This window comes from Aptenodytes patagonicus, chromosome 4, assembly GCF_965638725.1.
Source record: "Aptenodytes patagonicus chromosome 4, bAptPat1.pri.cur, whole genome shotgun sequence".
Taxonomy (NCBI): domain Eukaryota; kingdom Metazoa; phylum Chordata; class Aves; order Sphenisciformes; family Spheniscidae; genus Aptenodytes; species Aptenodytes patagonicus.
In genome coordinates, this window is record NC_134952.1 from 38,430,472 (window position 1) to 38,451,778 (window position 21,307).

At 37.8% G+C, this 21,307-nt stretch overlaps 1 protein-coding gene across 9 annotated transcripts in view; it reads right to left on the minus strand.

Annotated features, from left to right (window-relative positions):
- Nucleotides 1-21,307, minus strand: part of TENM3 (teneurin transmembrane protein 3) — a 432,264-nt gene that overhangs the window by 293,075 nt on the left and 117,882 nt on the right. For all 9 annotated transcript variants that reach the window (XM_076336476.1, XM_076336477.1, XM_076336471.1 and 6 more), the window contains exon 3: nt 14,680-14,958. In XM_076336476.1, coding sequence (XP_076192591.1) covers nt 14,680-14,958 — 279 coding nt within the window. The remainder of the gene's footprint in view (nt 1-14,679; nt 14,959-21,307) is intronic.

Below are 21,307 nucleotides of genomic sequence, written 5' to 3' on the forward strand. Positions count from 1 at the left end.
GAATTCTCTTTAATGCTTTTTTCGTAACATTGAAATACCTTGGAAAAGAGGATGAAAAACTCAATTGTGTAGAGCTGATCAGAGGAACAAAAATCCACTCTGAACAAAGGTAAGCCGATTAACTTTTTCATAAAAATCAATATATTTGATACTGCAAAGAACAAAGAACTTGTAAGAAAACAAGAAAGAAATGAATTTGTGTGGTTTTTTTAAAGCAAATTGCTAACTAGTTTACATGGCCTCTGTTACCATATTTTCAATATTGTTACAGTTGTTTAAATGTGTTCCCTAAGTCCCAGAACTGCAAAGATGACTGATAAGGAGAATGTTATTAATGTATGCAAAGTGGACACTTCAGCATTTTCTGGGTAAGTTCACTTAATAGTTTTATATGATATGATACATTTGAAATAAAAGGTAAGAACTCTAACTTATCTTTTAAAAAATGTAGCTGGGCATTTCTAACAACTGAAACTGAATTTCAAAATGTATATACGTGTCACAGAGCCATCTAAGCCACACTTGACAAATAACGCCTAGTATCATGGGGACTCCAACATTATTCTAGTTTAGGTAATGTTGAAAAATAGGTATCTTCCAAGTTATTAAATTCTATGAGCTCCTAATTGCAGGCAGCAGACAAAAGAAATATTTTTACCTAGCTGTTTATGAACCCAATTAAAAAGCTGTTACATGGCTACACCTAGATTGTAGTGAAACCTACTTTTCAAAGACAACAGGTTCTTGTCTGCTTGAGACTTGGCCTTGCTGGAAATAAGAATTGTAACTGCTAGAATAGCAAGAAGAGTGGTTTTTCCCCATGGACATGAAAAAGTATTTCAGCCTTTTTCAGCCAGTAGTTACAGGGCTCAGCTGGCAGGTACGGCCATCTTCTGGCAACCTAAAAAACAACAGAAGAGTGACACAACTACATAAAACTGCCTTGGCAGCATCAAGATGGCAGAAGGAAATGGCACTGCAGTCAGCCTTGAAGGTATAAACCTCTGCAGCACTGGGAGTGGATAAGTATCATCATTGCCCTGTGAAGAAGAAATTTATGAGTTGGTCAGAGAGTTAGGTGAACTTAAGGAAAATACTGAGGAAGAGTAATAAAAAACTGAATTCCTGAGTTTAACCTCTAGCTGACAGGTCGCCAACAAGCAACACTTAGGTGGAGCAGTCACAAATCATTCCTTCCACGCTGAGAAGGCAGTCACTTTGACTTTGTTTGCTCCCTGTATGAAGTCAAACACTGCTGCATTTTTTATGCCATGGGAATTGTTAGATAGGAATAAAAATAGGCATAAGAACTCTGTCCTTGCTTATTTCTACTCATAGCCTAATGGCCAGCAGAGCCCAAAACATTCTAATAAATTGCATTTTGGGGTAAGACAGGAATACTCTTAGACACTGAAGAGATTTTTGTCTCAAAAACAATACTCTTACAAACTGTCTTCCAGAAAATTACTAGCATTGTATAAATTAAAACAGAGTCTGCTGAGGAACTATCAGATCCTGAAACCTTTAAAATACATTTTCATGTGTATGATGTCAAATTTAAACAACCAGCATAGTTATTTGGCATCTTAGAGCTTTTCTTTTGGAACGAAAAAGCTTGTGGCTATAGGTTCTCCCCACTCTACAGTATTCCCTGCTGCATTTTGACAGAGCAAACCTCAATTTTCAGTTAAATACTGAAAGGAAATGAGAAGGGGGGGGAAGAAGTTACAACCGCAAAAATGTGAACCAATTTGTCCATCCGTCCATTTCTTTTCTGCAACATCTACACACCACAGGACAGATATAAATTCAGCAAAAGCACTGGCAGAACAGTTCTAGGGCCAAGATTTCTGTAAGATCCCCCATCATTTTGCAGCTGCAGATGGAATCAATGAAAGACAGCTGAGGCAAAATACAGCTAATCTAACAAGCAAATGTGAGTCTGGGAACAACAGACTTCACTCGACCCACTTCTATACCAAGTCTTTCTGTGAATTTAGTCAACATTCTCTACATTAATTTGATTTTTCTGGGAAAGTTTTTCAATAGCACTTATATGATTTAGGAGCACAAGTCCTGTTACAACTCATGAGGATGTGAACTCTAAATCTCCAGGGCACTTTTCAAAAATCTCACTCTACCTGTAAAATGGAAAAACAATCATTACTTTCTGCTTTCTAACTACACTGATACAAGGACTAAAAGGAATAGCCAGTACTGTCCCTGCGTGAACTCCTCACTTTTCCAAGGCTTGAGAGGCTAATATAACCTTATCATGACTTCAGGTCAAAAGATTGACTCTAATGGACCAATGGAAGGAATTAATTTCAGAGCTCAGGACCTTTAATTGAGAGCAGATGGTGCCTAGTCCCTATAAATTTAAAGTCTGGGGCCTGTTAACAAAAGCATCTAATCTCATCTCAATTGCCATAAGCAGCCAGGACCCAGCAATACTGAGTTTACAAAACAATATAACAATCTCCTAGAACTCCACTGAAAGCAAACAAGCAGCAGAGACAGTTAATGAAAAAGACGTCATATGTTCTCTGCAGCTAAAGTAGTTAAGGGAACGAGCAGCAGAACTCCCTACTGAGTGCAGCTTTTAGGCAATTTTAAATAAATCTCCTTATAGAACATACAGCAATCATGCAACTAAGAACTCAGCAGCTTGAACAATTCTGGTTAACTCTACATGGAAGGAGACTGGATTCTATCCCTTTAACCAGACAGTGATGATAGAGGCCATTCCTTTCAAAGTCATTTGACCTACATATCTTGGAAAGTTTGAAAATTCAGAAGAACTTAAAGATTATAAACTGTCTTGATACATTCAATATCCATCTTAAACAGCAGGCAGAAAAAGACAACTCTAAAAGCTTCTCCAAGAACTAAATTTTGCCAAAAAGGATCTTAGACTTCTCATTTCTGCTATTTTTGTACAAACCGCACAAGTGACCTATACAGTTTGGTTCAGTGAAACCCACTACAAAAAGCAATTCAATTGTTGTACAGAGACAAAGCAACCCAAATTCTTTAGACTGTCTGCCACAGGTGCAGACTGAGACTCCATAGCATTAGTCATCAGCAATTATACAAGACATTTTATTTGTAACTATAAAGCAGTTTATAGAAGCATTACATTTATAAAAACCCAGCGTTGGGGGGGGGGGGGGGGGGGCCGAAATCAATCTCTTTCTCCAGCATACAGTAGTCAGTGGCAGAGTGTATAACACCAGAATAACTTTCCTTTGCCTATGCTCATGACTGCACACGGATTCGCTATGGAAATGCTTTAAAGTTTCTAGGTCATTTGAAGAAGAAGAAACCAGTCTTCAACCCTGTATGTTTAATCTGTAAGAAAACTATGTGTATAAGCTGTGAAAATAAAATTGTTTAAGACAAGGTTTTGTAAGGATAGCCATTTATATGCATACATAGCCATATACACACATTTATGCATCTATTTCACCACAAAGGACAAAAAGCAATCATAATGTAGTCAACCAGAGAAATCAGCCTGTTGTCAGTCTTTACTCTGCCGTGGCCTGACAATCCAGAACAAGGGTTTCCCAGGTCAGTTGTTTCTTTTTCTGCTGTGAATACCGCACCAGAGGTGGAAACATTCACATTTTGTCTCAGACGTACCCGTCAGCAGACACAGTACCCCAGGGAGGGATTTGTCAGCAGCAGCACAGACCTGGCATGGCAGCTGCACACAACCTTCAAACTTCAAGAAAACTGTTATCTATTATGGACGCTTTTATAGAAGATATGAGAGATACACCTATTAACCATTTGCATAGTCATAATTTAATCCATAATTAATTTACATTGTTCCCCCTCATCTTTCCTAACTTGATGCTGTGGGTTCAGAATTATGAAATTAAAAACAAAAATATCAAAGTAAGATATTGATAAGTATTTTGCAAACTCCCATGTACTATATAGAAACCTGGACTAACCCACAATGATCGCAGCAGGCATCAAAGGCCCTTCCGCTGAAAGGTTTCTAATGTGGAGTGAAAAAAAAAATTATTATTCTCCTTGGTTTCAGTGTGCCAAACCCACAGTTCTCCTTCTCTATAACATACAAGTGAAAGCAACAGATAACTCAACACAAAACCTATATAATTTAGGAAGACAATGGTATACTGAATGAGAGGGTGTTGAATAAAAATCAAAACCACAGCTTGTTAACAAGCATTTCTTTTCCTGAGATTTGAGACCTCATTTTCTTCCCACCTTAACTCAAGAAAAAAAAAGCTTATATTTTGCCAACAGATCAGGCAGCACATTATATAGACCAAAAAAAGTTCTGATCAGTTCAATCCACATATTGTTTTAATAATTGTAAAAGGAATTAATTTTCAAATTTTACTTGAAACTTAATTTCAAACTGAATTCTCATCTGAATCAAATAGAACTTTTTATCCAGAAAACATCAAAATAAGTCTTTACATGGGTTTAATAAGAGTTAGCTTTAAAGAACTGTCTATTCCAAAAGCCTTTGCAGCTTTTTGTAAAAAAAAAAAAGTCATCTTGACAAATTTTCTCCAGCTGTTATTCGACCAGCATACAAAGGCTGTCATCTATAATTATTACTGATGCTCTGACAATAGCACAGCCTCTATTTACTTTGAAGACATATTTAATTATGCAAGTAAAATCTGATTTCAAATCAAAATTAGATGAAGCTTAAAAACCACCTTTAACACAACTGAATATGAATAAGCCTACTCTTTATATAGAATTGGTATTACTTAGACTTCACCTCTACCATTAATTTGCTTTTGTCTAATGAAGATATAAACGTACATGTATGTATATAGGTACACCCCCCCCATATCCACATAACTATACAGAAAACGAAGGAAGTGGTTGCTGAGAAATTTGCTTTCAAATGACAACAAACCAAATAATCTCACAGCTCTGACAGATTTTTTTTTTTCCTCCTTTTTACTCCAGTGATAATTATGTCAATAAACCTGATTCAGCAAATCTGTTGCTCTCTAATTCATTAATTAAAACAATTTACTGCTACCACTGTGATTTTTCAAGGACATCAAAACCACATTCCAAATCAAAACAGCAGAGATCATCAGTTTATAGATGTGCAAAGCATGCTTTGCTTTCATGGAAACCTCACAATTAAAACACAACTTAAATGAAAAAGAGCTGTTTTCTTTACGATTTCCTTGCGCAAGCACATCCAGAAGAACACATTTTGTTTTGGGGGACTGAACAGCAATATTTTTATATCAAACTTAAAATGAGGAGGGGGGGGGGGGGAATCTATGAAAAGTTAACCATTTCCAATTAGAAGAAAAAACAAGATATAAATATTAGTATTATAGTAAATTGCAGAACAACATTTTTATAGCCTTCATTTGCTCAACACGCTTCTTGCTCATTAATTTTTGGGTTGAATAACACAACTGACTCACAGAAAACAAAACCAGAAAGGAAGTGAAGAATTTCTTTTGCCCTTCCTCTCCCACAAATCAGGACCAACAGGAACTACACCAACGTTTTAGAATTGTTTTGGAAAATATGTTAGATGATGAAATATTCGCATGGTCCCCAGCAATCTCTTTCACCGAGTTATCCTTGTGATGCTATTGTCTGAGCTAACTTCTGCTTTTTGCTATTTGCATCATTTGCTTCTGGTCCTATTTGCCATACGTGGCCTTTATAACAGCAGCAACATCTAGACAGAACATGCTAGGCACAACAGTCTGAATTCTCCCAATCTCTTCTAGTGTCGTGTGTTTAAAACTTCTGATCATTCTTGTTAACTTTTCTCTAGGCCTTCAATTGGCTGGCATTTTCCTCAAAATGTAGTCCCAAAACCAGTCACAGAGACACAGTATTTCTGTCTTAGCACTGCTGAGTGCAGTAGTCAGATTACTTCAGCAGCGCTGTGTACAAAAGACATGTTGTAAGCTCGTGGAAGAAACCCTCACATACCACAGAAAACACCGCTGACAAATAACCACTATAACCTTCAGCTGATGACTACCCAGGAGGAATACAGAAACATTTCCTGGACATGCAGGATGGGGGACAGGGAAGCCAAAGCTCAACCACAGTTGAGAAGCCCTACCACTGCAGAGGAGGAACAAGCTGTTAGGCACCACGGACACAAGCTGGGCATACGCAAGTCCAGGGAACTAGACAGGAGGCATCCATGGGTGCTGGCAGAGCTGACCAAAATCATTGAAAGGCCACTCCGTAATTCCTTGAAAGGTCATGGCCATGGAGGAAGGTTCCCAATGACTTTTTAAAAGATAAAGGTCATGTTATTTTCAAGAAGGGCAAGGACTATGTGGGGAAGTAGAGGCTGTCAGCCTTACCCCAGTCTTCCAGGGAAGATTATGGAACAAATACTGCTGGGGTTATCCTTCATATGCCTGGACAGGGCTCCAGGAAAACAAAGTGAGTGAGAACAGCTAACGTATTTACCAAAGGCAAATCACACCCAAACAACCTGATTGCTTTCTATGAACAGATAATTTTCCCAGCAGACAAAGGGAGAGCAGCAGATGTTGTTTTCCTCGACTTTAGCAAGGCTTTCAACATGGTCTCCCATAGTATTCTGGTAGCCAAGCTGGAGAGAGAGGGACTGGATGGGTGAGCTACAAAGTGCACTTTGTGGAAAACCGGTTGTATGAAGAGGCTGAAAGAATAGCGTTTTGTAGTGCAAGGACCAACTGTTGGCCAATATTAATCGCATTCCTCAGGGGCTAATGTTGGGGCTGATGCTGTTTTATGTCTGTACTGCATTTAACATATTGAGAATGAATAGGATGGAATGTGCCCTCAGCAAGTTTGTGGATGACACCAAGCTGGACAGAGTGATCAACACACTGCAGGGCAGGATTGCTTTTCAGAGGGATCTCAACAGGCTGTAAGAATTGGCTGAAAAAAACCTCATGAATTCCAAAGGCAGAATAACCTCATCTAACAGTACTAGGTGGGAGCCCACTGGAAGCTCTGCAGTAAAGGACCTGGGGAGTCAACGTGGGCAAGTTCAGCAGTGTGCCCTTTCAACAATACGGCCTGACCACATACTGGGTTGCATTCAGAAGAATGGAGCCAGCATACCCTGGGAAGAGATTAGTCCCTTTTATTCAGCATTTGAAGACAACATCTAGAGTACAATATTCAGTTTGGGGCTTGCCAGTACTTGTACAACATTGACAAACTGAAATTAATTCAGTGGAGACTGATCACAATGATTGGAGTGCTGAAGCATACAACTCAAGGAGAAGCTGAGCGAGCCTAGAAAGGGCAAAAGGTGGAAATCTAACTTTGGTCTTCCACTACCCAAGGCAGTGGTCACAACTGCAGCAAGGGAAACTCTGATTAGATATAAAGGGGAAAAAAATTCACAATGAAGTTGGTTAAGCACTGGAACAGTTGCCCAGAGATGATGTGGAATCTCTGTTCTTGTACATTTTCAAAACTCAACTGAACAAGGCCTTGAGCAACCTCATCTAAATTAGTGTTAGTCCAGCTCTAAGCAGATGGTTGAACCACATGACCTCAAAAGGTCCCTTCTAAGCTGAATTATTCTGTGATTTTCTAAAGGACTGTGATTCAGCCACTTGTCTTTCTCACATATGGGAAATTTGACTATTCTCACTGAAATGTAGGTCTTTGCACTTGTATTTACTGAACTGCATTTTTTCATGTGGAATTATTTCCCCAGCTTTCATCCTGTCCTACAAAGTGTATGTGATTCTTTCCAGGTTACAACATTCTATTTGCATTATCCAAGTCACTAAGAAAATCTTGACACACTATGTAGAATGCTATTTGATTCAACTTGCCAGTTCATGAAATACTGATAATCATTCTTTACGGATTTTTCCAAAAAGTTGTACATTTCTCTTGCAATAATGAGTCTAGACCCTGCGTCTCTATTTATGAGTATGTCATGAGTGAGGCAGTGTCAGAAGCCTTAGTAATATCAAATACCTATTACAGTGGGAACCTGCTCCTTTTTCCTTATCAAGGAGTGGCTTACGCTATCACAGAAGGAAATCAGTATAGCTTGACAAGACTCATTTAGTACAAACACATGCTTATTGTTATAAAGCATAAACTTTTTACATATTTTTTTTCTAGGATGTTTCCTGTCTAACCGATTGGGCAGGTTCCTCCTCCTTCTCTTTGCCCCTTTTGAAGCTCTCCTGTTTGTTTGTTTTTGCCTTCCCGAACCATATCCATCCTCAATGATTTCTCAGACATGAGTCATAAAAAGCCCAGAGGCTGTAGACACTCTATACATGCAGGAAAAATTTTATTTACCTAAGTAACCTCTGATCCTTTATTTAGTAGTATAAATGTTAGCTCTGTGATCAGTTACTCAGGTAGCAAATGTTGAAACAAAAACAACTAGAAGAAAACATATCAGCAATATATTACCAGTCTTCCTTCACTGTTAAGTAATAAATCAACTTCCTCTTTCCCTTTTCTTAGCATTCATGTTTCTGTACAACTCTTCACTTTTTTTGCTGATTATGTCTCAATTTTATTTGTATGCCTGGACCTCCCCAGTTGCATCTTTGTAAGCTCCTTCTCAGAAATTTGATCTTCCTTCCATTTTCTGCATGGTTCTTTCTTGAAATTCAGATCTCTGGAGAAATCCTGAGGTATGACAGTTGGTCTTTAAACACCTCTTTCACCACTCCTTCACATTAGAAGGATTTATAAGCTTAACAGCCAAGAGTGAATTCCCTGAAATTTTCTTCTTAGATTTGTTTTTCCTTGCAGACCCCAATTTTAACTTTATTCCTGTCAGCTGTTGTTAAGCCTACAGTTCCTGTGCATCAGAAGATTTGGTTAAGAGCTTCCAAAAAGCCTCATCCTCTGGCCTGATGTTCTGTACCAGACTCCCATCATGAAAGCATCGTTAAGATGGCCCTTTGGAATCTCATATCCTTCCTCAACAGCAAGTTCAGTGACACTCAAACCTCTGAAATCCAGGAGATCTCAAAAAGTTACTGGAAAAAGGTCAGCCCAGCTGTTCCCTCTTTGGCTACCACTAGCCAAAATAATTATCAACATGATTTTCAATTGCATTAACAGCGAACACTAGGAAGATTTACTGAAATAAATCCACAGAACTATAATCGTAATATAACAGAATCTGAAAATTGGCATAACTACAGAAAACTTGTGATAGTATTGCAGAAAACCAGGGACGACTACCTTGTGTATGGATTTCTGCTCCATGTGTCTGTAACCAAAGCAAAATTTGTATGCCTGTTTAGGTATTAAATATTATGTCAGAGCTGACTTTTGTCAACAATACAACAGACTTATTTCCTGGTCATGAAATTTCTTAGCAGCAAAGCAGGATTTAAGAGACATTGGCATGCTTAATGAGGGGTAGATAATTGCTAGATGGAATACTGTAGGAAAGAGTGAAGAAGTTGTAAATGGTGGTATGGCAGTAAGATGAATATTAATTCATCAGCTATGTGGCTGGTTTTGATCAGTAGGCTCAGCATTTGGCTAGCAGGTACCAAGCAGCTCCTAGTCAGTAGAGTTCATATAAGTCAAGTTTTGCCTTAGCATAAAGAAGGATGTTAAACAGGTGAAAACATGTAACACTACTTCCTGAATGATATGCATTATTTAAGAATGCAGAGTTCAAGTATATGTTACAGATGTGCTAGGTTAGAGAGAATAGATTTAAAATGTCTTGACAAGTATCTTACCAATGTATTTCTTGGTTTTCAGAGATCTGAATGCCAGTAAATTCACCACTCTGGAAGGACAAGAGAGTATTAGGTTCACAAGAATGCTATCTTCAGAAACTGGCTAAGTTGGAGAGGAAGCAAGCAGGTGCCCACGCAGCTGATAAACTGATATTTTCTCTTTACAGCAATGAACACTCTACCAGAAACACCTACTTTTCTGTATCTGTGAAAAATGGGTCCAAGTTTCAAATCATTTACCTAACCAATTCCGAACAACTGCCTGAGGCCATGATCTCATACTCCTCTCTCCCTTTCTTCTTTTTATTTTGCCACAACCTGATCTCCTCTGGTCTTCTAACAAACTCCCATGAGAGCAAAACTTTCACTAAATAAGAAAATACAACCCCACATTCTAGTGCCATCAGACCTATTTTCTGTATGCCCAGCTAGCCTTTGTGGCTGTGGGCAGTCAACTACATGGCACACATCTATCCAGAATGCCCAACTCTTTTTCAGAAGTACTGTCAATACTGCTTCCAAAGGGACAGAAAGCAACATGGACTTGCTTAAGTCTTAAATGAGTGACTTTCCAGTCACAATGACTGCCACAGCCTGAGTTTCAGTCTGGCACAAAAAGTGGTCATATAACTATACAATAAATAAATAAATAACTCCATAAGGAGCTGGACTTTAGGAATAACTTGCTCAATTAACTTTCATATTTTGGTTATTAGCTTTCTGATGGCTCATGAAGTCAGGGATTGCAGTTTAATGCATTTAAAAATAATTTAAATAAGTAAGTGGATTCTAAGATACCTTAAAAATATATTGACCCTTTAAGCAAAAGGGCCATTTGAAGCCTAACTATAACTTCTAGCCTATACTCTGCTGGAATATTTATCAAGTTTAAAAAGATAAGCTTTAGTAATCTTGGAACAGCTTAACAACATAAAGTTACTGGCAAGTATGTAAAAGATGGGCTGCTTGTATTTCAAAGCCACAGCTCCTAGAACAATTACTAACAAATTTCTTGATGCAGCATTTATGAAATAAACTTGCAATGGGAATGGAGAAGAAAGCCTGAAGAAGCACATGTGTGCTCAGTGTATTCCAAGTGATACATCATACTGTACGTGACACTGGTAGGTTGCCCAGATTAACAGATGCAGGTCCTCCTTCAGGGAGGCTGACATGACAAATCTCTCAGAATATGATGCCGAGTCATATATGGAACTTGAATGAGCTCAAAGAAAAATATTTCTCTTCAGAATGATTTACTGAGCAGTAACCTAAAACTTTAATGTGAGGATACATCTATAAACCCTATGTTTGGAAAACACTTTTGATGTTTTCTTTTAAAAAAAAAAAATCTGCTGGCATTCATGGTATGTTATTAGTATATTTAAAATTTTGCAACTTAATCATGTGCAATATTTTTTGTCTAAAGAAACTTCTAATCCTACCAGTATTATTCACAAATTTAGGTTGCTTTTGTAGGATCTTAGAAACGTAATGTTGAGATGTCAACAAACAAAAGTTACTATCTTCAACAAACTATTTCCACTTACTCATTGTAATTATGCAACAGAACTTCGAGTTCTGCCTTCCTGAGGGATATGCAACCCACAACTATTTCAGAAGAGCTAATACACACAACAGTTACAAGGAAGGAAAGGAAATCGTGTTTTGATGCCAAGCTTCTCTTCTTGCCTAACTGGCGAGAAAGAAAAGCTTAAGTACATTCAACAAATGGTTAATCCCAAATTCATAAACCTGTAGGATAAGTCACAGTTACCATCATCGTGAATAGCCCCATTAACTCCAATAAGGTCTGCTTATGGTAATGGACTATTTAAACAGTGAATAGTTTTACTGGGTGAACAGTGGGATCGCTCAAGAACTGAGGCCTTTAGGTGAGGAAGGTATGATCTGATCATAAGCTGTTACTCCTTATCTACCTTAGAGGTAAACACGTTGCATAGAAATGCATTTACCTGTAAAACAGTTCCATCAAAATTCAGTCAGGAAGCTTTCACACACAGCAAAGGGGGATGCTGTACAGAGGACTCGTAACTCTAACTTTTGTTTCAAAGCCTTATCAGATTTGTCAGATTTTAACAGTATTAAATTCAGGCCATAAATTAACAAAACTCACACCTGCAGTTTGGTCCCTTGATTAGAGCACCTGTGCCTGCCTGGACAACATGGCTTCCCTGGCTTTAAATTATATCTTCTATGCTACTGTTAGCATTTAACATACTGAGTTCCAACTACATGTATAAAATTGTTTCTCAGCCAAATCTTCCATGTTCAGTGGAAACAAAAATCCAGAGAAAAACAGCAAAGAACATTAAGCTTTTCACCATGTCTGTAACATCTCCACTGAAATGGCGACCCATGACATGGTCCAAGTTATATATGTTTCATAACCCTAGGGGACTCTCAAGCCATCAAAATTTCATTAGCCTCACAGCAGTCCCAGTACCTTCTTAAGTTGGACTTCTGGCCTCCCTATCAATAAATAAATCAACTGTAATCCTTTCTAGTGACTAAACTCTTCTTTGAAGTTGTATCAAACATCAGACATTCCTTGCATAATTTTAACCAGTGCAGAATAATATCTTTTCTAACATATTCACAGTCTTCTCACACATGAAAAAATAAAATAAAACTCTAATTTCTAAACTCATGGTGGAAGTTTTGGCATATTGTAGTCAGGCATTTTGCTTTTTTTAAAAATTGTAAATATAAAATTTATAAAAAAGTATACCAAGCCTATTATAATTCTGAAGCAGTCACCTCTTTGGTAACGTGAAGATACGACATTCTAAGGAAACTGTGTGTGTGCATGCATATATAAATATGTATTTTCAAGATCATTAACCTAGGGTTTTACAAAAGACTCAAGAGAGTCTGTTTCAGCATAGACCTTTCAAAAGGAAAATCACAGGACTGCTCAACAATTTATTCTAGATTGCTTTGCAGCTGAAATATCAAGAGTCATCCAACAGAAACTACACTGCCAAAAGGAGGTAGGCAAGTACTCCTGTCCTTCTCTTTCAAAACTTGCCTCCAACTCAAAACAAATTTTCCAAGCATGAGACAAGACACCTGCGAACACTGAGAGCTGTCTCCTCAGGTACCACGCAGCATTAAGTCCAACACAAAAAGGAGGATCCCATCTGAGACAGCTATCTTGCACAGGCATCTTCAGTTAGAACCAGCCACCAGAGGAAAGGCAACAAGTATGAATAATACCAAAACATAGCTTTGGTTTTGTCTTCTCAAACTGAAGTTCAAGTAATAAATAGGTAGGACTAAACATTATTGCTTGTAGTTTAAAATAAAACTGCATTTTTTTAAAGGATTACATACACACCTACATTGCTGTTTCCCACAATGTGTTACAGCTATTGCCAGAGGATAGAAATGAAATTGCTCTGACTTTTGTACAGCTGAGCAGACAGGTTTAATAAATTAATAAAATGATGTGCAGACATGCAGGCAACAGCCATCACTAATTTTCATTTTTACTCATTTTTCTTTACTCCTCTTCTGAATTTGTCATACAGAAAGTCATGAAGTTAATAGAACAATCGTTTTAATTCTAGTAAAGCTGAAAGTCTTCTGCAAATAAAAAGAAGTTAAAGATAAAATGTTTTCTAAGATTTGTGCATTTAGCATTTAACACCACATTAGGTTCTGCTCATAACCTCAAGTGGAGGTAAAAAAATTTTGAAAAGCTTTAAAAAAGAATCAGTCAATTGTATTAACCTCTTTTCATTTAAAAACTAAGCCGTAATATACAATGGTCATACCCCACATCCTACAAAGCTGCTGTTTAGATTTCTTTTGCAGATTTTAATTGCACAGTAATCCAGTCCCCCAGGCACATCAAAGGCCACATGTCCCTCTTCACCACAATTCCAATTGCTCTCATCAACTAGGAAGTTTAAAGCTGCCGTGGTTTAACCTCAGCCAGCAACTGAGCACCACACAGCCGCTCACTCACTCCTCCCCCACCCCCAGGGGGATGGGGGAGAGAATCGGAAGAGTAAAAGTGAGAAAACTCGTGGGTTGAGATAAAAAGAGTCCAATAATTGAAATAAAATAAAATCCTAATATTAATAGTAGTAATAATAAGAAGAAGAACATGCAAAGCAAGTGATGCACAATGTAACTGCTCATGACCTGCCAACCAATGCCCAGCCAATCCCCAAGCAGTGGCCCCCCCGGCCAGCTTTCCCCCAGTTTATGTACTAGCATGACGTCCCATGGTATGGAATGTCCCTTGGGCCAGTTTGGGTCAGCTGTCCTGGCTGTGCCCCCTCCCAGCTTCTTGTACACCTGGCAGAGCATGGGAAGCTGAAAAGTCCTTGACTAGTGTAAGCACTGCTCAGCAACAACTAAAACATCGGTGTGTTATCAACGTTATTCTCATCTTAAATCCAAAATCACAGCACTGTACCAGCTACTAGGAAGAAAATTAACTCTATCCCAGCTGAAACCAGGACAAAAACACAATCAAATTTGTTTTCCAATCACATGAGCCCTGTTAATAAGGTATTCTTCGCATTCATTCATCCATTCTAAGATTCTGCAACTTCTCCAAGATGTCTTGTAGAAGAGTTTATAATGAAACCTTTGATTGCAAGCAGGCCTTGGGAATCACCTTTATCACCACTTACTTAACTGTCCCCCAAAGTGCAACAGGTAACACGGCCTGAGATAAAACAGAGCTAATCTTTTTTGTGATTACACTCTTTCAAAATTACAGCCAAAACATCACACCCAAAGCTTGCATTAGTTAGGACTGATACTGAATATTGACTTTTCTGGGAGGAGGAGAAAAAAAATAAATAGGTAAATAATTCAAGGCCTTTCCTTTAGTGATTTAAAATTATCGAGTGTCAACCAAAACAGCAAATAAAACATTGATTTATATATGGGCATATGTGTAAGAACTTACCATTTTCACTGTCGGACTTGTTTTCATGTTCGGTATCAGTCAGAGTGAGGGCTGAGTTGGAACGGCTCGACAGACAGGAACTGCGCCCTGATTTGACCCCCCTGCCCCAAAGTCTCATGGCATGCTCTGGAGACATCACTCCTTCATTTTCAGTATCAGCATCTGACCCTGCACTGATAGAGTAACCTCTGTGGGGGAGCCCCATTTCCGCACAAAATGCCAGTCCTCGACGAGTTGCTGGTTCACAAACTCCTAACTGCCTTAGGGTAAAATTCTGTCCTGATTAGGGGAAAAAAAAGATAACAGAAGGTGAGATTTTTTTATTTTTTTTTAAAAGAACCTAAAAGTAAAATCTCTTCATGTGTATAATTGTCTCAGGTGTCACACAAGGTGTTTTGTCAAAACTCCGCATGTATTACAATCAAGTGGATTCTTTTGTCTCCAGCTCTCTGCGGTGCCCCTTTTCAGTCATACTACACCTTAGCACTGTTTTGTCAACTGCTTGAACACATCAAAAGTGCTCCTGGGTAGGAAAGAAACATAACAGAACCTGCAAACTAAGAAATGCCAATTCAGCACATGAAAGGATTAAAAATAAATTACAAACTTTTTTTTCTTTTTTTTTGTTTTTTTCTTTTTCAAAGCATGAAAGCCGTAACAAGTATTTGTCAGGATTATAATTTTTTTTTTTTTTTTTTTTTTTTTGGTCCTGGTTAGAGATCAAAGCAACAGGCTATTTTCCCTGTACAGGTGTCACCTAACGTGGCAATGGAAAAACGAAATGGGAATTGGTCTTTATTGGAACTCTCTGCCCTACTTTAATACACAAATATAAACAAACAGGAACACGGCCACTCGTTACCTGTAAGGACTACAGTAAATTTGTTATTTTTTGTGTCTCTGTATTCTGAGAAACATTTTAGGCTTTTACTGCTGAAGCAGAGTCTGTGCATTTTAAACAGACTTTTAGCCTCTGTTTTGGGGCAGAGCAAGAGACATAAGTGAATCCCAAATGATTGTATTAATAAATTAGGTGCAATAAACTCGTGGCACTTGAATAACTTAAAGTGTCTAAATTATGCGACACTCAAAAATGACTGCCTTTTTAATGGCTGTGTCTTCATCCTACTTTTATGTCCGTAGATTTAAGACATTTTATGGTATACAGACACTTGGCAAGCTCATTTGCATGCCTATACCCATAATGCTTTTCCACCCTAGCCCACAGTTATTTCATAGCTCTGGGAACAAATTAGAACACGCATTCAATTTTTTAATCTGACAGGCATCCTAATTTCTCCAAAATTAGTCATTTAACATAAAAATACATTAGTAAGATAATTAAAGCTTATAATACAACAAGAACAGAATCCTATCAATCAGAAAGTAATAGAATTGCAGAAGTATGAATACAGAAGTGTAAATAATTCCTGAAATATTAAGAGTTAATGTCCTGGCCATTGACTTGTTTTAAGTGAGCCAGTTAATTATTTTATTGCTGCGGTCATATGAAGCTGTCGCTGTAAGTTTCTTTGCAGTCAGAACCATAAATGAATTCTGACAATGACTTCCATAAATAATGAAAACGAGTTACTACAATTAGGTACAAATCAAACTGTATTTATTATACAGCTGTGAATAAATCTTTGAACTAAAATACAGCTGGGGAGGTAAATATAAAAGGAGCAAGCATATCTATGACTACATTTGAACAGTGTGAAGGGTATAAGAACAGGGGATTACTATGCACACTGATAGTATCTTGTCATTTTTTTAAAGCTGTCACACCATGTGAGTTTTCAGGTTTTGTGAGAGTTGAAACTAACAAGAGAAGCAAACAGGCCAAACAAACCGCCCAGTGGTAATAGGGTCAGAGCTGAAAGTAGTGAAGTGTCTAAAATGCTTATTATTTTGCATTTTGGTAAATGTATGCTGAGTGACAGTCTAGAACACTGGTTTTATGTGTTTGGTACATTATTACGTGAATCCACATTTTCAAACAGTTGCCTAAAGTCAGAATCAAATATAGGAGAAGCCCATGTGCACATGTATACGTATACAGGTGTACCCACACACACACGAAGCGGCTAAGGTGTATACACAGTTGCACATGCAGCATCTTACTGGTTCTTTGGGAAGGAAAATGGAAAGGAAAGAGGTATTTTTGACCAAAGACAAGGTTACTGGAGTCAGTAACAAAACTGCCGTGACTTCAACTCTACAAGGTGTTATGCCTATGGTCCCCGTAACCTCACAGTGCTGAGATCTGGAGGTGAGGAAGGATGCAGACAGACACAGATGCTGCCCCTTCAGCTACAATTAGACCAGCTGCAGCAGGCGAGCACAGCAACCTGCAGCTCCTTGGCCAGCCTGCACCACACAGCCCTGTGCTCCCCTCACTGCGAAAACGACCTCTTTGCACTCAGAGAATCACTCAGGGAGACATCTGTGCAGACACATCAATTTGAAAAGACAATTCCCCCTGCACACACTTTTTTTTCCTCTTAAGCAAACTATTATTTTTAAGAGAAACTACTTCAGGCATTATATAACAACATCCTCCATGATCACTTTCTGGGAGATTCAGTCTCAGGCACAACATACCACCTGCCATCTATTAATGGATTTTATTTTTTCTTTAAGTTTACAACAGCCTACCTCCATGTAAAAGTTTTTCTTCTTTTCTCCCCTCTTATGAATGGTAAAAAACCAAAATGTCCTGTCACAGGGCCAAAACAGAAATGGGGGGCAGGTTTGTATATTGCTCTCTCATTACATTCAATATATTAGAGCTTTTCACTACACTGAGCAGTTTTACAGCATAGCCCAGAAATGCTCTAACAGCTTTAGAAACATCAGGCTAAATCATCTTCTGAATTAAAGCTTTCCTAAGAGCTTTACTAAGAGGATTGTACTCTGTGTAAGTTGCCTACACAAATGAAAAAAAACCAAAACAAAACACAAAGCCCAAACCAAAAAGTTGACATGGAAAAATATGTATTTGTGTAGGAATTTATATCCCAAAGGAAACTATACATACATGATACAAAAATTCTACATCATCTTAAGATTCCTAAACAATGAAAACAGGAAGTCTTCTAGGATCCAGGGGAAGCTGAACGCGGCTGGGACACAGACCCAGCAGAACAGTTGGGGGCTTTTACCTGATAATGAACAATACTACGAAATAAAAATAAAAACTGAAAAGGAGGTTGTAGGAGCTCAGTGGAAAAAAACAGTATGAAGAGAGGATGTTCTCCTTCTTGTGTTCTTAGAGTTTCTAATTAACCTTTCCAGAATGATTTCAATGTGAGGGATTTAATCATCAGTTTCTTACACTATACACACTTTGCAATTTCTCCCACTGACAATAAGTGCCTCAACAGTTCATAAAGACTTAAAAACAACTTGGCAATTGTAATGAACTAATTCCTGAGAAGAAAATGTAGATACAGAATAAACAGATAGGCATAATGCTTTCTGGGTTTTTTTTTCCTTTCCTGTAAAAAAGGATGAAGTGTAAAATAGAAAAAAAATTAGACACAACATTTCAAGGAGACTTGTTTTGGAGACACCTCTGGGAGTTTTGGACTGTTTGGGATGATGTATCATGAAGTTAGGTTTTAAAAACTGACAATAATGCTGTCTACTACCACTCTACCATTAGATACTGCATTTCTCTTGGCTAGGAATATCAATTTATGGGTAAAGTAATGCTGACACCCTCCATTTGTGCAGACAAGAACAAAATTAATGTAATAATTCTAAAATAACTTTCAGGAGCTTGTGCAGCAATCACTGTTAAAAACACAGCATTTGCCAACAGTAACCATACACATCTACCTGCTACGTTGCAACCACTTTCTGTGTAAGCAATGATCCATGTACAATCAGTGTACCTCCTTAACTACAGTAGTTAAATACATACAAAAAAGTATACCAACATAATTTTAATATATATATGTTAATATATATAATTAGTTTTTTTAAAAGAGAGTGTGTGTGTATATATATATTTCTCTGCCAGAATCACACAGGTTACATTGTCCAGAAATGTAGGGGTTTTTTTTAGTTTAATCAAATACTGCATATAAGCAAGTTTGATGTATGCAGAAATCATGTATTATTTTAGAAAGTCAGAAGTTAACAGCTGGAACTAAATGGAAACCTGGTGCACTTGTGCCACATTTGTTTCCCTGGCCTAAATTGGGAAAGTTATTCAAAGACATCCAATCCAAAGTTAATCAATTGTTATCTGTGGAAATGGGTTTTTGAAGAGGACTACTAAACAAAAGAAAAGGCCCCATGGTTCTTCAGTTGTCAGTCCTTGCTCTAACTTGGATCTATACTATCTATTCTCTTAAAAACCATGAAAACCGGAAAGAAACAAACAGAAGGAATGAACAAAAAATATCCAACAGAGAACTTGTCAACATCTCCAGACATCAGCACTGTCCTTAGTAATTCATTAACCACTGATAAGTCAACAAGTCAGGTTTCAGCAACAATAGGCTATTTTGGAAAGGGGGGGGGGGGGGAGGGGCGGGGGAGAATCTGAAAAGCCCCCAAAGCATCTGCCTAGTTAGCATAAAAATACACCCACACCCCTACCGTTTAAACCTATTTTGGTTCTATTCTATTTTGAGTGCCTTTGCTGACTTTGGTTTTGTCGTAACAGGGTAGACATAGAACCAAAAAGGCAGAGGTCCCAAACCCATCCAAGTCCATACTCAAAATTCTGTTTAGTTCAGCTCTTGCTTATGTTTCTGATGAAGTTTCATGCTATGTCTGCTGTCTCTGCATCCTTCGTTACTTGTCAGTCCCCTTTCTAATCTATTCTTCCTTTGTATCTTGTCTTCTTCTGCCTCTAACACCTTCGTGCCATTCAAAAATCAAGCGCATTTTCCCTATAATCACTCTGTGATAACACATGACAAAAATACTTGTACTAAATTTAGAAAAATTGTGAACAACTAAAGCTATACAGATGCAAAACTATGATCATGGTCCTTAGGAGAACCAGTCTTCTCTCTTACATTTCCACGATTCCCTACTTAATCTGATTTTTTTTTTTTATTAAGTCTCATTTATTTAGAAAGCAAATGAGGAAAAGTATTTTTCTCACGTTTTTACTTTCTGTCTGCAGACTACTGCATACAAACATGTCCTCATAATACCATGCTTATCATATGAGCTTATTGTATAAGCAGCACTGATGTCAAAGCGTTACTGCAAGGACCATGCTGTTTTCTGCTATTTTGATATGGGAAAAGTACTTATTTCCTTTTGTATCCATGTTTAGACACTATATAGCGGGCATGTTTTTCCTGTTTGAAGCTCCTTACCTGGAGCTCATTCTCAATACCTCTGAACACTTTCTGTAGAGCAGAAGCCAGTACACAGCTGCACCACATCTTTGAAATGCTTCATCATTTCTGTACAACCAAGAGCTCAAGACTACTGACCTGATTCAACAGTACCTTGCCTTCTTAACTCATACACGTGACAACTATGAAGGAATAGCTCTGTTAACTGCAAATTGGCTGGCCTGTTCACTTTACTAATTCCTGAAAAATACAGAGTTCAATTACGTGCTAGTCAAATACGGGAAAAGGAGCTTCTTTGTATATAACAATAGGCAGCAAAACTGTCCCTTCTGTTCTCAGGGCACTAGCTAGTCACTACAGGACCCCTGAGAATATGGGGTAGATGTCATCTTCCTAGATGATCAAAGCAGAGTTGGACTGGTTTAGCAAGAATTCCATGCAATCCTATGGGATCTTAAATATCATCTACTTTCAAGTGTCAATTCTAGCCGATTTCTTAAGGAAAAATATGTAACTTCTTTGTAAATAATTTTTTTTTTTTTTTCCATTTACTGAGGTAAATACAGCGCCGCACGCTTACAAAGGTGGTCCTTCATAAGGAAAGGTCTTGACAGGAAGGACATAGAATTGGAAGTAAATGTACAGTAGGATAACAAATTTGCTATAAATGAAAGGACAAAGATTTTAAAAAAGAAAATAGCAAAACAGAGGCCTTGGATGCTCTATAAAACTCTGATAAGAAGTGTACAAATGCTGTCTCCAGAAGTCAGTATGTTAGGTGGGTAGAATACAGTTACACAAAAGAGAGAATGAGTAATAGATGTGATACCATCCATTCTGTCACACAAACTTCACAATATATTTACTAAAAAGGAGTTTTCAAAGCTGTACTTGCAGAGTTCTGTTTGCTAGGATGCAAGAAATCGCAGTGAAGACTAACAAGTAATGAGCTTTGCCTATGTTAACATTTTTTCTTTCTGATTTGGCATAGTATTTTGTTGTTATTACTTCAGCCTGATTTTCTCTTTTGTTGTTGTGAAAATTACCTGTGAAATTTAAGCCATCCTAATCCACTGTATCACATTTTCCTCCTGTTTTTAATTCCTATGTTTTTCTCTTCACTCATCACAACCCTCTTCCTTGTCACCTCTTAATCTCTCTTTCTTGACCTTTCCGCTCTATTCACTTTTCCATCTTAACCTCCTTTTCTTGTCATTATCTGATTTAGAGTGGAGCTGTAAGACAGGTATGAAAGACAGGTGCTTCTCCAATATATCCAGTAAACTACATAATAACAAACA